The 14313-nt window shown below is 53.7% G+C and overlaps 1 protein-coding gene and 1 non-coding gene across 3 annotated transcripts; one reads left to right on the plus strand and one right to left on the minus strand.

Annotated features, from left to right (window-relative positions):
• The first annotated feature begins 4249 nt into the window (after positions 1-4249).
• On the plus strand, positions 4250-11231 carry FOSB (FosB proto-oncogene, AP-1 transcription factor subunit). 2 transcript variants are annotated; one of them, XM_033430710.2, is made up of 5 exons: positions 4252-4987; positions 6909-7238; positions 7506-7613; positions 8612-8767; positions 8908-11231. In XM_033430710.2, exons 1-5 carry the CDS (start codon positions 4862-4864, stop codon positions 8908-8910), a joined length of 723 nt encoding a protein of 240 aa, XP_033286601.1. In that variant the 5' UTR covers positions 4252-4861; the 3' UTR covers positions 8911-11231. The 2 variants fall into 2 exon arrangements, with proteins under 2 accessions (XP_004271211.1, XP_033286601.1); XM_004271163.4 differs by having other exon boundaries at positions 4250-4987; positions 8612-11231.
• Positions 11232-14226: 2995 nt separating this feature from the next.
• On the minus strand, positions 14227-14313 carry TRNASTOP-UCA (transfer RNA opal suppressor (anticodon UCA)). The gene has a single exon. It is a non-coding gene; the product is annotated as a tRNA-Sec (tRNA).

A 14313-nucleotide genomic window follows, 5' to 3' on the forward strand; every position in this document is an offset into this window, starting at 1 on the left:
AATCTGGACCACTCTGCTTCCCTGAAACACCACAGACACCCCCTCCAGGAGGCAACCAGGATTGCTCAGTGGGGAATGGGCCCAGCCAGCCAGTAACACTCACTACTCAATGCTGGACATGGAGAAGCCAGCAGTTACTAACCACCTGGGCTCTACCCTCACGGAGGTCACAGCAGGACACACACCCAAACATGCACACCCCACTCCTCTCGTGCTTCAGAAATTCTCACAGACATTTCTTTTGGAGCCAGAGCCTTGGCATCACCCAGGGGCTGCATGGAAACACAAAAGACTATACCAGATGTGAGTTGTAACCAGATTCCCCAGCTTACTTGATTTCACATAACAGCTGAGAAGCACTGTTCTCAGGTTTAACCTCCCTGTGCCTCGGTTTGCTTCTCTGTACAATGGGGACAATAACTTACTCATGGGGCTGATGTGCTATGAGGATTAACCGAGATAATGCATGTGAGCAGAGCTAAGTGTTTACTTTCCGTATCTTCCTCCTCATTTTTATTATGAAATTTCAGAACTGGAAAGGACTTTCAGAGCCCATGGTCATCCAACCTTCTTGCTTTATGGATGGGGAAACTGAGGAACAGAGTAGCAAGGGTTTTGCCAAAAGAAGAATGGAAGAATATGCTGAGGGCTCCCTTTGGCAGAGTTGGGTCCCCGGGGCTATTTACAGGATGCTCTGAGCAAACAGAGCTGGCACTGCCACCCCACCCCCAACAGGGGCAGAAGGCTGAGGGCTCTGCCTGCTCCCACACACACAGATCCAAGCCCTCAGGAGCCAGAGCAGGGGTCCTGCCCTCTCCCCTACACTCAAGTCCTCCTCCTCCTGGAAGTTCCCTGGGATTCAGCCTCATGGCAAGAGACTTGCCTTGCCCATGCCATGCTCTGGGGGCAAGGTGTTCACGTCCATGTGTATGTTTGAGTAAGACTCTGTGTGTGTGTGAGAGTGAGAGTGTGTGTGTGTGTGTGTGTGTGTGTGTGTGTCTCCAGGGCCAATTTTTACCTTAGGCCCTAGGGCCCATGATAATTTTAGAGGCCCATGAAAGTGTTTAATTTCTTTTAAAATCAAGGAAGAACTAAACTTCTAGGTCAAATGAAATGTTTTAATATTTAATATTTGTCTTTATACCAATGTAGTCATGATAAATAATTTTAAAGATATCTTTATGGAGAAAGAGGCCCACAAAGGCAAGAGTGCCTGGACCCATGAAAGCTATGATGGGATCTTGTGTGTCTCTGCTTCTGGTCACGTCTCTATGAGGGTCTGCAAAGGTCACGGTTCTATGAGGGTCTGCAAAGGTCTGCATAGCTTTGTTTCAAAAACAAAATAAGGCCTTCCCTGGTGGCGCAGTGGTTAAGAATCCGCCTGCCAATGCAGGGGACACAGGTTTGAGCCCTCGTCCCAGAAGATCCCACATGCGGCAGAGCAACAAAGCCCTTAAGCCACAACTACTGAAGCCAGCGCGCTTAGAGCTCGTGCTCTGCAACAAGAGAAGCCACCACAATGAGAAGCCTGCGCAATGCAAGGAAGAGTAGCCCCCACTTGCCGCAACTAGAGAAAGCCCGCACGCAGCAACGAAGACCCAATGCAGCCAAAAACAAAATAAATATAAAATTAAAAAACAAAACAAAACAAGTGCCTACAATGTGCCAGGCATGTTCCCGAAGCTTTACTGATATTCATTTCACATAATCCCCTCACCAGCCCCATGAGCTGGGCACTATTCCTGCCCTCCTTTCCCCAGCGAGGAAACTGAGGCTCCAGACATCACTAGCTCAAGTTCACCCAACTACTAAGTGGTGGGGCCAGACTGTAAGCCCAGACCACCTAGATTCTGGGTCTGCCTGTCTGGGGTTGAATGTCCAATGTCTGCATGAGTGTGACCATCTGCGTGTGAATATATCGACATATATAACTCATTTAATAATAATTAAAAGCAAAGGCTCTGAAGCCCCGCAGGCTACATTCTTATCCCAGCTCTGCCACTAATTTGCTGTGTGACTCTAGGCAAGTGACTTCACCTCTCTGGGCCTCCATTTCCTTGCCTGTAACATGATAGTTCCTACCTCATAGGAGTGTTGTGAGAATTAAATAAGTTAATATGAGTGCTCAGAAGAATTACTCTTGTTATTGTGTGTGAGGAACACCACGTGCATCTATAGTGAGGATGTGCGTGTCATGTGTGTTGGTAACCGTGTGAAGGTGTGTGTTTCTATCTGCAGGTGTGTGTGCGCGTGAAGCTGTTTCTCTGTGTGGCGGTGTGTGTTGCTGCTTGTGGGTGGATGTCTGAATGCCTGTGTGCCCCTGTGAGAATATGTGTGGATGTATGGGCCACCTGGGGCGGGGTGTGAAGGTCTTTGGGCAGCTAGGGTAGGTATTTGTGTGTCTCCTTTATTCCGTGGGAGAGGAGATGAGGGGCTTGGACAGGACAGGAATGAGGGGTCACTCCCTGTCTGATGCTGGGGCCGAGTCACTACCTGCTGGTGGTTGCCGTGTCATCTCCTAGTCCCTATCCCTCCTCCCAGACTGGTTGCAGACAGAGGGGGCGTGGGGGAAGAGGTGTTTGAGGCTGGGCTTTTGTCTGGAAACCTCAGTCTCCCTGTATTGTCCCCCGTCCCCTCAGCCTTCCAGGTCTCCCTACCCCTTCCCCACTATTGGGACAGAGAATCAAGACTCTCCTGGGAATTAGGAACCACCCAACCCCTCCAGCTTGGCTTCATACCTGCTGTGTGACCATGAGCCAGGCCGTCCCCCTCTCTGGGCCTGTGGGATTCAACAATTTTAAAGTGCTTCACCCTCTGTGCCCTGGCTGGGCCAGGCTCTGCACTGGGAGGCAAGGGCCAGGAAGTCAGGTTTCTGAAGCAGCTAGTGAGATCCTTACCAGTGGATGCCTAAGAGTTGGAGGCTGTGGTGTCTGAAATACCCTAATTAGACTCTTGAACTACATTTCCTAACTGGGTGGCTAGGTAAGCAGCTTTCCCCTCTGAGCCTGGGTTACAACGGTGTACACTGTGAGCAGACAGGATAGGTCTGCAAGGCTTATAACTCCCCACCAATGGAACTGTCATTTAAACAATCCCAACACCCAGGTTTTTCAGGGAGTTTCACTGAACGAGGCAGCTCTCAGAAGTCAGGAAGAGAATAGGAATCCTGGGTTTGAATTTCTTGATGGGATGGGATCTTGGGCAAGTCACAAACTCTCTATCATTTTCCTCTTTTATAAAATGAAGATTTCTCCTCCCTTAACCTTCCAAAGCTGTTTTAACGATTGTAAATCTTGTATTGAAAGGCTTAGTACAAGAGCCGGTATTTGGTAAGTGCTAAATACATGGCATTTATTATTATTATTTCATCATCATTATTATTACTATTATTATTAATTATGCCCCCCCACACATACATTATTTCTGACTACGGATAGAATTATAAAGTAGAAAGGAGAGGTTAACAACACCATCAGCAGGAGGGACACTTCACCCTGTTTTATTCCCCATCCCCACCAAACCCGCGTACCTCCCAAACGCCGCCGGATCTCTGGGGGCAGCAGGGTCCAAGACACACATCCTTTGTCCATCCGGGAAAAGTGAAGGTGAAGCTCAGAGAGAAAAGACATTTTTCAAGGTCGCACAGCCAGTCAGGGCAGAAGCTGGTATGAGCCTCGGGACTCCACCCCCACTTCCACTTTCACCTGGAGCATCACAGCCCCTCCCACCCGGTTCGGGACTCAGTTTCCCCGCCTATGTGACTACACCACAGAGCCAGAGCTGCTTTTGGAGATTGACCTTATTCTTGAGAGAGAGCGCTGCACCACCAGGGGACATGGGAGGGGCGGCCAGAGGTGAGGGGGATCCCCATCTGGGGGTCTTCCCTGCGGGGATCCTCCGCTGGGTCAGTCTAATAGCCTATTAATATCAGCCCCCGGGGCGGCGCTGCACTGCGCAGGCGCGGGCGGGTTCCGCAGGCGCGCGGGGCGAGCGCACGAGCGAGCGAGGGATTCCCTCTGACGTAATTGCTAGGATACCAAACAAACACTCAGCGGCGCCGGCCAAGCTCCTTATATGGCTAATTGCGTCACAGGAACTCCGGGGAGACCAGGCCGGGATCCCCTCCCGCCGAGTGCTTCAGAACGCAGCCCCCAAGACCCTCAGGGCCGCGAGGGTGATGCAGGTGATCAGATCGAGGCTAGGGCAGGCCTGTTGCCGGACGGTGCGTGGCTGGGTTCACCAGGGCCGGAGATATTGAGAAGTTCGCGGAGCGCGGGAAGGGTGACGTAAGCAGGGGGGCCGGGCCCCGGGCATATAAATACAGCGGCTCTGGGCTTCATTCATAAGACTCAGAGCTACGGCCAAGGCTGGGATACGCGGAGCTGGGACTTGATTGTAGTGGTTCTTCGTCTTGGGGGCTGTGAAATTCAGTTTATTATTTTTCCGGAAAGTTTTTGGAAGGATTCTTCTAGATAATTCTACATTTTATTTTGGAGGATCGACTTACTTTTTTTCGTCTTCCTTATTACTCCCCTCCCCCCGTGGGACCCGCCGGACGCGTGGAGGGGACCGCACCCGAAGCAGATTCTGTACAGCAGGACAGAGCTTTCCGCCTCTGGGGGAGCGATCCCCCCTCGCCCCCGGGTCCTACGGAGCCTGGACTTTCAGGAGGCACAGCGGCATCTTGTGGGGGCCTGGGCACCGCAAAAGAATTACACAGAAACTTTGCCTTTGTTGGAGCGGGACGCTGCCCCCATCCCGAGTTTCCCCGGACTCTCACCTTTCTTTCCCCCACCCGGCCATAGCCTTGGCTTCCCGGCGACCTCAGCGTGGTCACAGGGGCCCCCCTGTGCCCAGGGAAATGTTTCAAGCTTTCCCCGGAGACTACGACTCCGGCTCCCGGTGCAGCTCCTCACCCTCCGCCGAGTCTCAATATCTGTCTTCGGTGGACTCCTTCGGCAGTCCACCCACCGCCGCCGCCTCCCAGGTAAGTTCTAGAGGGTTGGGGTGATGCTTTGTGGTTTATAATTTTTTTAAAGTCAAGGGTGGAGCGAGCAGTCCCCCCACCCCAAATAAAGACGCGTCAAAATCCAGGATCTGAGAGGGGATAGGCTCACGGCGCACTCTGCAAACTGCAGAGTCCGGACGTGCTTGCAATTGGTTGTGTGCGTGGAACGCAGGGAGGGAGCACAGAGGGGTGAGCTTTGGGGGTGGGGTGAGTACGCCGTTCAGTGCAACGTGTATGAGGTAGCAGGGCTGAGAACTTTTAGCCGGCTCGGGGACTGCCCCCCACTCAGGTCACCAACCTGAAGCTAGCGCCGTTAGGCAGGTGGGGGAAATCCCGGGGAAGCTTCCAGTAGCCTCCTCCCTTTTTCCTCCTCCATCCGAGCGCCTACTCCGGCGCCGGGTCACCCTCGACCCAGTGGGAAGGCGGGCCTCGAACCCTCAGTGGCGCTGCCTCCGCCTCCTGCGCGGAGACGTAACGGGGAACCCGTGCGTAACGGCTGACGCGCTGGAATCCTCCGTCTGACGCGGGGCACGCACGGCGCGTGGCGCCCCCTTCGTCCGCCCCGCCCCTGACGTCCCGGGAGCGTTCTATTTTGGAACGCCGGGGCCACGTTGCTAAGGGAGGGGGCAGCCCGGCGTTCCGATTGGCCGCCGCGGCGCAAGCTTTGGCCAATCAACTTTCCCTTCCTATTTGTAGGGTGCAGTTTCCTTCCCCCAGTTCGTCCCCGGAACCCGTGGTTCTTCGGCACTAGGGTCTCTTTTACGGGCCTCTAGAGGAAGAGCGAGGGGATTCCTGTCGCCACAGGAGCGATCTTCTGCGATCCAATGAGTCCGCAAGGACCTTGCCGGGATCCTGTCCCTCCGCTCTCAGGGTCAGAGGGTGTCTGTGTGCCGGAATTTCTTTGGGAGACATAGTGACCGTCACCCACTTCTCCAGGCACACACAGATACATTCCCACTCCTAATGCTCCCGACGCCGGGTGTCTCCGGTTTGTCCGAAGACAGGACTAGAACCGCCAGCCCTAGGGGAACCAGCCAGGTGGTCTCCAGGAGCCCCGCCCCCTCTGGGTTTCCAGGATGCTGATTGGCCAGCGAGCCAGCCTGTCCCTCACCACGCCCCCTGGGAGAGTAGTTAAGCCTTCCGAGCAGTTCTAGGATTACATTTTGGGGGTGGGGGAGATGAACGGTGCTTGGGCTTGGGGTCTCGGGACCTACACCACTCCACCTCCGCGACAGTCTGAGGGAGCCTGGCTGCTCACTTTCTCTCCTTGTCTGCCCACCGTAACCTGTCGCTTGTCAGTCTTACTCTGGGGAGAGACAATTACTTGAAACGTTGTTCTAAACTCCTAGGCCCGTCCCCCAACACCCTTTTAACTGGGACCCCCGCCCCTGCACAGGGGTCTCATGGACCCTCCAGTCTCTCATCCCCTCGCTCAGAGGGGTGTGTATATGTGTGTGAGTGTAGAGGGAGGCTTAGCCTAAGGCCTCTCCCTCTCCCTCCCCTTGCCTCTGGGGTGGGGGTGGGGTGTTGTGGCTGTGTGTGTGGCTGTGACTCCATCCCGGGGGTTCTGTCACCCGGCTGTGTCCAGCCTCCTCCCCACCCCCCACACCTAAGAGTCACCAACCCGGGGTGTGATTCACCACCCGCTGGAACCGTGCAACCTTTCCCCGAGGAAGAAGGAGGAGGTAGAAGCCAGTTGCACAGAAATCCTCTCATTAACCACTGCGTCACGGTGTAGTGGAAGGGTGGGTGTTGTGGCTTTTTGCCTGTGACACACACATCCACACCCGCTGGCCCTGTGCTCACTCACAGGGTCGGTGTGTGTATGTGTGTTGGGTGTGTGTGTGTCGGTGTCTCTGTTTGTGTGTCTACGCCTGTGTGTGTATGTGTCACCCTGTAGGAGTGCGCCGGTCTTGGGGAAATGCCCGGTTCCTTCGTGCCCACGGTCACCGCGATCACAACCAGCCAGGACCTCCAGTGGCTCGTGCAACCTACCCTCATCTCTTCCATGGCCCAGTCCCAGGGGCAGCCACTGGCCTCCCAGCCCACAGCCGTTGACCCCTATGACATGCCAGGAACCAGTTACTCCACGCCGGGCATAAGTGGCTACAGCAGTGGCGGAGCTAGTGGCAGTGGTGGGCCTTCCACCAGCGGAACCACCAGTGGACCTGGGACTGGACCTGGGCCCCGCCCAGCCCGAGCCCGGCCTAGGAGACCCCGAGAGGAGACGGTGAGTAAAGGGCATCAGAGCTTGCTCTGGGTGCAGGGGCAGGGGTGGGGGCAGGGGAAGCAAGAGAGGCAGGAACTCCCCACTGTTGGGGTGAGGCACCATCTGTAGCCTCAATGCTGCAGAAACCCTATCATCCTCCCCACAGTCAGTGAGGTCTAGAAGGTTCTTTTCTGACTCCTGGGGATTCTTGAAGAAGAGGAGGTTTGGGGTGGATGGGGAGGAACACATGTCCCCCAAATCTCACTATCTCTTATCTCCCCTACCCAGCTCACTCCAGAGGAGGAGGAGAAGAGAAGGGTTCGCCGAGAACGAAACAAACTGGCAGCAGCAAAGTGTAGGAACCGGCGAAGGGAGCTGACTGACCGACTCCAGGCGGTGAGGATGGTCCCTGGGGTGGGGTGAGGGTATGCTGAAGGGGGGCTCTCTCCCCATCTTCTGTTACCCACCACCACCTGTGCCCTTATCCTGGACTGAGAACCAGAGGTTCCACATGTGGAACGAGATACAGACGGAGTCACCCAGCTCATACACGCAGGCTCTCACCTACTCCTGGCTGCTTCCTGTCCTGGTTTATGACCCCGGCTCCCCACCACCACACACACCACTTGCCTGGCCTTCACTTCATCCTGAGGGGACATATGAGCGAACTTTAATAGAGGGGCGCTCCAGTCATTTCCCCTTTTTGGTCTTGGGCAAGTGATAACCCATTTTTGCCTCAGTTTCTCCATCTCTTCAACTCCTCAGTGAATCTCCCAGGTTCCTGCTAGATTTAACATTCTGGAGAGTCTGTGAAACGAAATTCTTTGATTCTATATCAATTCCCCCACCACCTGCCCCGGCCACCCGTAGTTCTCAGAGCTTGGACTGGTGGCCTCTGCCACGATGCCCCTCTATTTTCATGCCCTACCTCAGTCTGAGAGTTTTCTACTTTATACTTGCAGGGGTTTCCCTGCTAAATCAGGGAAATTCTTTACTTCCCTGAGCTACCTGGTCTCTTCCCTGGGAGGCAGAGGGGGAAAAGTAACAGAGGGGAATAGGTGGCCTTAGACATATGACGATCGTTCACTCACTCAACAAACCTCTGAGTGCCTCTTGCAACCAGAGACTTCCTATGTGTACCTGGCCCTTTCCCAACCATCCACTGGACAGACGGGGAAACTGAGGCTCCTAAAAAGCAAGACCCTTGCCCCAAGTCCCATAGCACACCAGGCCTCCATCTCAGGGGGTCTTTCAGTCCAGAGCTGCCTTCCAACCCTGGGCCTCCGCAGTCAGTCTAGGAGAGATGGCTTCAGCCATGACTCACCTTCTCTAGTCGCTCACGGCCTTTTTCTCCTTCCTCGCTCTTCTCTGCGACTTGGCCGCCCGGGCCTCAGGAGACAGACCAACTGGAGGAAGAAAAGGCGGAGCTGGAGTCGGAGATCGCCGAGCTCCAAAAGGAGAAGGAACGTCTGGAGTTTGTGCTGGTGGCCCACAAACCGGGCTGCAAGATCCCCTACGAAGAGGGGCCCGGGCCGGGCCCGCTGGCGGAGGTGAGAGATTTGCCGGGGTCAGCATCCACTAAGGAAGATGGTTTCAGCTGGCTGCTTCCGCCCCCGCCACCACCGCCCCTGCCCTTCCAGACCAGCCAAGACGCACCCCCCAACCTGACAGCTTCTCTCTTTACACACAGTGAAGTTCAAGTCCTCGGCGACCCCTTCCCCGTTGTTAACCCTTCGTACACTTCCTCGTTTGTCCTCACCTGCCCGGAGGTCTCCGCGTTCGCCGGCGCCCAACGCACCAGCGGCAGCGACCAGCCTTCCGACCCCCTGAACTCGCCCTCCCTTCTCGCTCTGTGAACTCTTTAGACACAAAACAAACAAACACACAAGGGAGAGAGAGATTTGGATGAGGAGGAGAGAGGGGAAGAGACAAAGCGGGCGAGTGGCCTCCCTGCCTCTCCTGTCTGACCCTCCGCTGCCACTGCCGTCGGACAGGAGGACTTCCTTGTGTTTTGTGCCGCCTCTTGTTTCTGTGGCCCGGCGAGACCAGAGAGCTGGTGACTTTGGGGACAGGGGGTGGGGAGGGGATGGCACCGCCCCCCGGCTGCCTGTCGGCTGTCTGGCTTCAACCCAACCTCTGGGGATGGGGGAGTGGGGGCGGGGGTGATGCCCACCTTTGGGCTGGAGGGAGAGGGGTGCTGGCGGTGGGCTTTGGGGTGAGCTGTAGTCCTCTGCAGAGAGGCCCAACAAGGAAATGCCACAGGACCCCCAAAGAGTCTCCCACGCCCACCCTTCAAGGGGTGACCAGGCTGGTTCTCCCTGCTCGCCCCCCACCACGACCTTAGCTTATTTATCTAACATTTCCATGTGGGTAGGTCCTCCCCTGAATTGAGCCCCCCTTTCAAGGGAAGTTGATGCCCCCCTATGATGATCCCCTTCCCCCCCCCCCGACCCAGACTTAGTCTGAAATGTGAACCTCCCTCCCTGACCGTCCAGCTGCTCCCTCCCAGCGAGACTGGCTCTGATTTAAATTTCCTGAACCCTAAGGATCCCCCGCACATTCAGCCCCCAGCCCTCTTTTGGGATTCCAGTGTTAGTCTACCCTCCCCCACCGCCCGTCAGCCTCCCCTCCGGGCCTTCCTTGTTGGGCCTCTCTGATTCAGGCAGCAGTGGGTGCTGTGATGCCTGTCCCGCGGGAGTGTTTTATACTGTGAAATGAGTTGGCCGGATTGGGCGGGGGGGGGGGAGGAGCCCGGTGGGACAGAACCCCTCCGGAGGGACTGTGCCGCCCACTCCCCAAAGCCCTTCCGTGGTCTCCCCTCCCCCACCCGCCTCCCTCCTCCCCTCAAAATGAGTTTGACTCAAGGGGGTGACAGAATCGAGAGGGGCTGACACTTACCCATTCGCGTGGCCTCTCTCCTCAGGACCCCCGCCCCTCCCCCCAGACCAAGCCCTGGCCTTTTCCTTTAAGGCCTGTCACCCTAACCCAGCCTAGGACGCCAATTTCTCCCTCCCCTCGGCACCCCACATCCTTTCTAGAAAGGGAGCAAGGGGAGATTGCCAGGGGGCCCGACGTTTTTCCGGAGAAGATTTAAAGGCTGAGGCTTTGAACCCGAAGGGGCTGGGCTCCCGCCGTCCCAGCTTCCCCTCCCCCTGCCCCAGCCCCAATTCTTGGTTTCGGCTCCCTCCCCCCTCCCCCCGCCTTTCCCTGTGTTTCACCTCATGAGAATTTTATCATGAGGCCAATTGATATTTTTTAATATCGGGTGGGTCACGCCGCCCTCCGTGCTGCATGGAGAACATTCCACTGCCCCGTCCCGCAGCTCCCGCCCTGAACCCAGACCCCCCCCCGGCTATTTATCCCTTTCCTGATTTCCGAAAGGCACTTATATCTATTATGTATAAATAAATATATTATATGTGGGTGTGTGTGTGCGCGTGAGTATGTGAGAGCTTCCGCAACCTTGTTCTAGGTCATGTTGGCCCTCAAAGCCATGCCGTTGAATTGGAAACACTGCTTCTGGAAACTTCGAGGCGGCCTGTCTTGGGCTGCCTCTGTCTCTAGCTGTCTCTTTTCTGATTGTCTCGGCCCCTCTGGTTGTTTTCTGGCCGTCTCTGCCTGTCTCTTTCCCGAGTGTCCCTTCCCCTCTGTCTTTTCTCTGCCTGTTTTTACTTGACCGTTTCCATCTGATTGTCCCTGATCCTCCAGCGGTCTTCCGACTCCGGGTTCGTTGGGGACCTGAGATTTTATTTTTGTGAGTAAGCCTGTGGGATTATAGATGTTTGTAATCTGTATCTTTGAGGATTCTGGGTGTGAGTGTGAAGCTGTGAGCAGGGCCTGCCGCTGCAGACCACAATTTATTGAATATCCAACTACCCCCACCCCATGCTGTATTTGTGATTCTCTTTTTGTATTTTGCACCTGACCCCTGGGGGGCTGGAGCTGGCTGGCACTGGGCCGCTACCCTCCCCTTCGTGGTTCTGCACTGTCGCCAATAAAAAGCTCTTAAAAGTGCATCCACCAAGCTTCAGGGTCTGTTTGCTCCTGACACCCATCGCCTGCCTTCCTTTCAGCATGAAGGAGTGAGGTTAGATTGCTATGGGACTGCACACGCACACACACACGCTGGAACTCTTACTAGTGAATCAGCCAACAGCAGGATGGAGGGAGGCTAGACAGTCAGGAGGACTTCCCACACACACAGGCTGTACCTCCTCCTTGAAGAAGTAATGAGGCAGAATATAAGCCATGAGGTGTCTGATACCAGAATGCTAAAGGTCAGGGAGGTTTCCTGGTGAGGGAAGAATTTATACAGTAAGCCCCCTACATACAAACAAGTTCTGTTCCGAGGTGGCGTTCGTTAAGTCCAATTTGTTCATAAGCCCAACAGAGTTAGCCTAGGTACCCAGCTAACACAATCGGCTACATAGTACTGCACTGTAATAGGTTTATAATACCTTTTACACAAATAATACATAAACACAAAAAATAAAACATTTTAAATTTTACAGTACAGTACCTTGAAAAGTACAGTAGTACAGTACAACAGCTGGCATACAGGGGCCGGCATGAAGAGGCAAGAAGAGTTACTGACTGGAGGAGGGAGAGGAGGTGGGAGATGGTAGAGCTGAAGGATAGTCAACAATAAGAGACGGAGGGCAAACTGCAATTTCACTCATGCCTGACGTTGATGGCAGAGGTTCTGGTTTCTTGCTGGCTTCAATTCTATCTACCCTCTTGAAAAAACGATTCAGTGACGTCTGGGTAGTAGCTCTTTTTTTGCTAGACATCCTGATGTCCAGGTAGTCTCTCTGTTTTTCTCGTCATAGATGACATGGTAGCACTGGATTGCATTCTGAACGGCTGCTGCAACCTTCGTGTATCATTGCACGTGACTAACTTACATGATTAGGCATGCAAATGAATGTTCACATCTTTGAAAACTCACAACTTGAAGGTTCATATATAGGGAACTTATTGTACTTGACCCTGTAATGTTCTGGGAATTGTCTGAGCAAAATTTAGAGGTAGAAGAAGTTTATGCTGCTGAAGACCACTCAGGCATATGGCAACTCCTCAGGGTTATATGACTCACAAAACTTGGATCACTTTTACAGTGAAGATCAGTTGCCTTTTGCTTTTTCACATGATCACTTCTTCTGGGTTTGGAACATATTGGGGACAAACCAAGATTGACTAAACCAAAACCATTGCCACTTTGTCCAAAGATACAGCTGAGCCATCCCCATTGCAAGATCCAAACCTGCTCTCATTTGCATAGCAGCAAGCACTCTGGGAATGGAAGTACTGGTCCAGAGGTCAGATGTCTTAGTAAATGACTAAGCAGGGGTATTTGTCAGGATGGAATTACTTAATTTCTTAGTTAATTCACAAAATTTGCTAAGCATTTATCGTGTGCCCAGCCCTGTGCTGGGCAGGGTTGGGGATACTGCAGAGACTGAGACAGCCCCAGGCTCCCCCCTCCTAAGGTTCACAGTCCAGTGGGGGACACAGACCTGTTCATAGTCAGGGATGATCTAAATTGGACAGGGTTGGGGGAGTCCATGGGACTTGAGGGGCCCAGTGGAGGCACCTAACCTGAACTGGGAGTCAGGAAAGACTTCCTGGAGGAGAGGATAGCTAAGCTGAGCCTTAGAGGATAAATAGACAGCATAGAAGGGAATAGAAAAAGGCTGAGTCTAATGAAATAGTGAGTGCAAACAGCTGTGAGTGGGGAGAGGGCTTGATACATTGAGGGAGCTAGAGGTTCACAGGCGCTAGAACAAAAGGTGTGAAGAGAAAGGTTACCAGGGAGCAGATTCTGCAGGCTGAAATTCCAGTCTAAGAGTTTAGATCTTCTCTTGAGGGTACTGGGGAGCTCTGGCAGGTTTTGAGCATAAGAAGGTCAGGGACAGGTTTGTGCTTTAGGAAGACTCCTCTAGCTGCCAGGTTGAGGGTAGCTGGGAGAGGAAGGGGGCAAGGATAAGGCAGAAGATCAGAGATGAGGCTAGGGCGAGGACACTGAGATGTGAGGGGGAGCCTGGAATAGGACCAGGGCTGTGGGAGAGAGAGGAGGGGAAGGATTCAAAAGACTTTGAGGAGGCAGAACAGACAGGACGTGGTGAGTAGCTGATTTGGGAAAGACAGCACAGGGCAGTGGTAAATAGCACTGGCCAGAGGTCTGAGAGCCCTGGGGCTGGAGGCTTCCCAAAGCTAGCTGGGTGACCTTGGACAAGAGACTTCACCTTTCTGAACCTCAGTTTCCTCAGCTGCAGAATGGGGCTGAGGGGAATCAGTGAGCTAGTACACACCAGCGCTGAGCGCAGAGTAAAATGCAGTTATCACCATCTTCATCGCTGTTATTGGGGCCACCCTGTTTCCCCGCCTGGAATATTCCCCCTCTCTGCTGGCTAATCCACTCTCTCATCCTTCAGGTGTATATTCAGCTATTACCCTGACACCCTACCTGAACTCAGGTCTCCTTGTAAGATGTCCTCATAGGTTCTGTGCCTGCCTTCCCCGTACTTATCACTTTTGTAGTTGTTAATTAAATGGGTAATTGATTAGTGTTTAAAGTTTGTCTCCTCCACTTGACTGGGAGCACCATGAAGTCAGGGTCAGGGTTTTGTCGTCACCAGTGTGTCCCCAGGACCGCTCAGTGCAGGGCCGGGCATAGAGCAACCACCCCGCAGATACTTGTTGAATGAGTGAATGAATGAATGAATGATCAAATGAATAAATATTTGCTTAGTAAGTGCATGCGTGATTAAGTACATGAGTGAGTAAATGAATAAGTGAGTAAGCAAGTGAAGGGGAGGAATCCAGGATCACTCTCAAACTGTAAACATCCTAGAACAGAGAGTGTAGACGAATTTTTCTTAATCTTTTGGAGTTCTTTGTTATTCGCGGAAAAAAACAAACGCATTGTTGAGCGCATAAGTTAAATCAACCTTTTCTGGGCCAATTGGCACTCTATGACGGAGAGCTTAGAGAAAGGAACTGAGTACGACGCCCGAAAGGTGGAATTGAACCACTCTGTCGCTAGACAGCTACAGGTTTGAAGCCTGCACCCCAGACCACTGAGGATCATCCGGGC

This window comes from Orcinus orca, chromosome 20 (genome assembly GCF_937001465.1).
Source record: "Orcinus orca chromosome 20, mOrcOrc1.1, whole genome shotgun sequence".
In the NCBI taxonomy this organism is placed as follows: Eukaryota; Metazoa; Chordata; class Mammalia; order Artiodactyla; family Delphinidae; genus Orcinus; species Orcinus orca.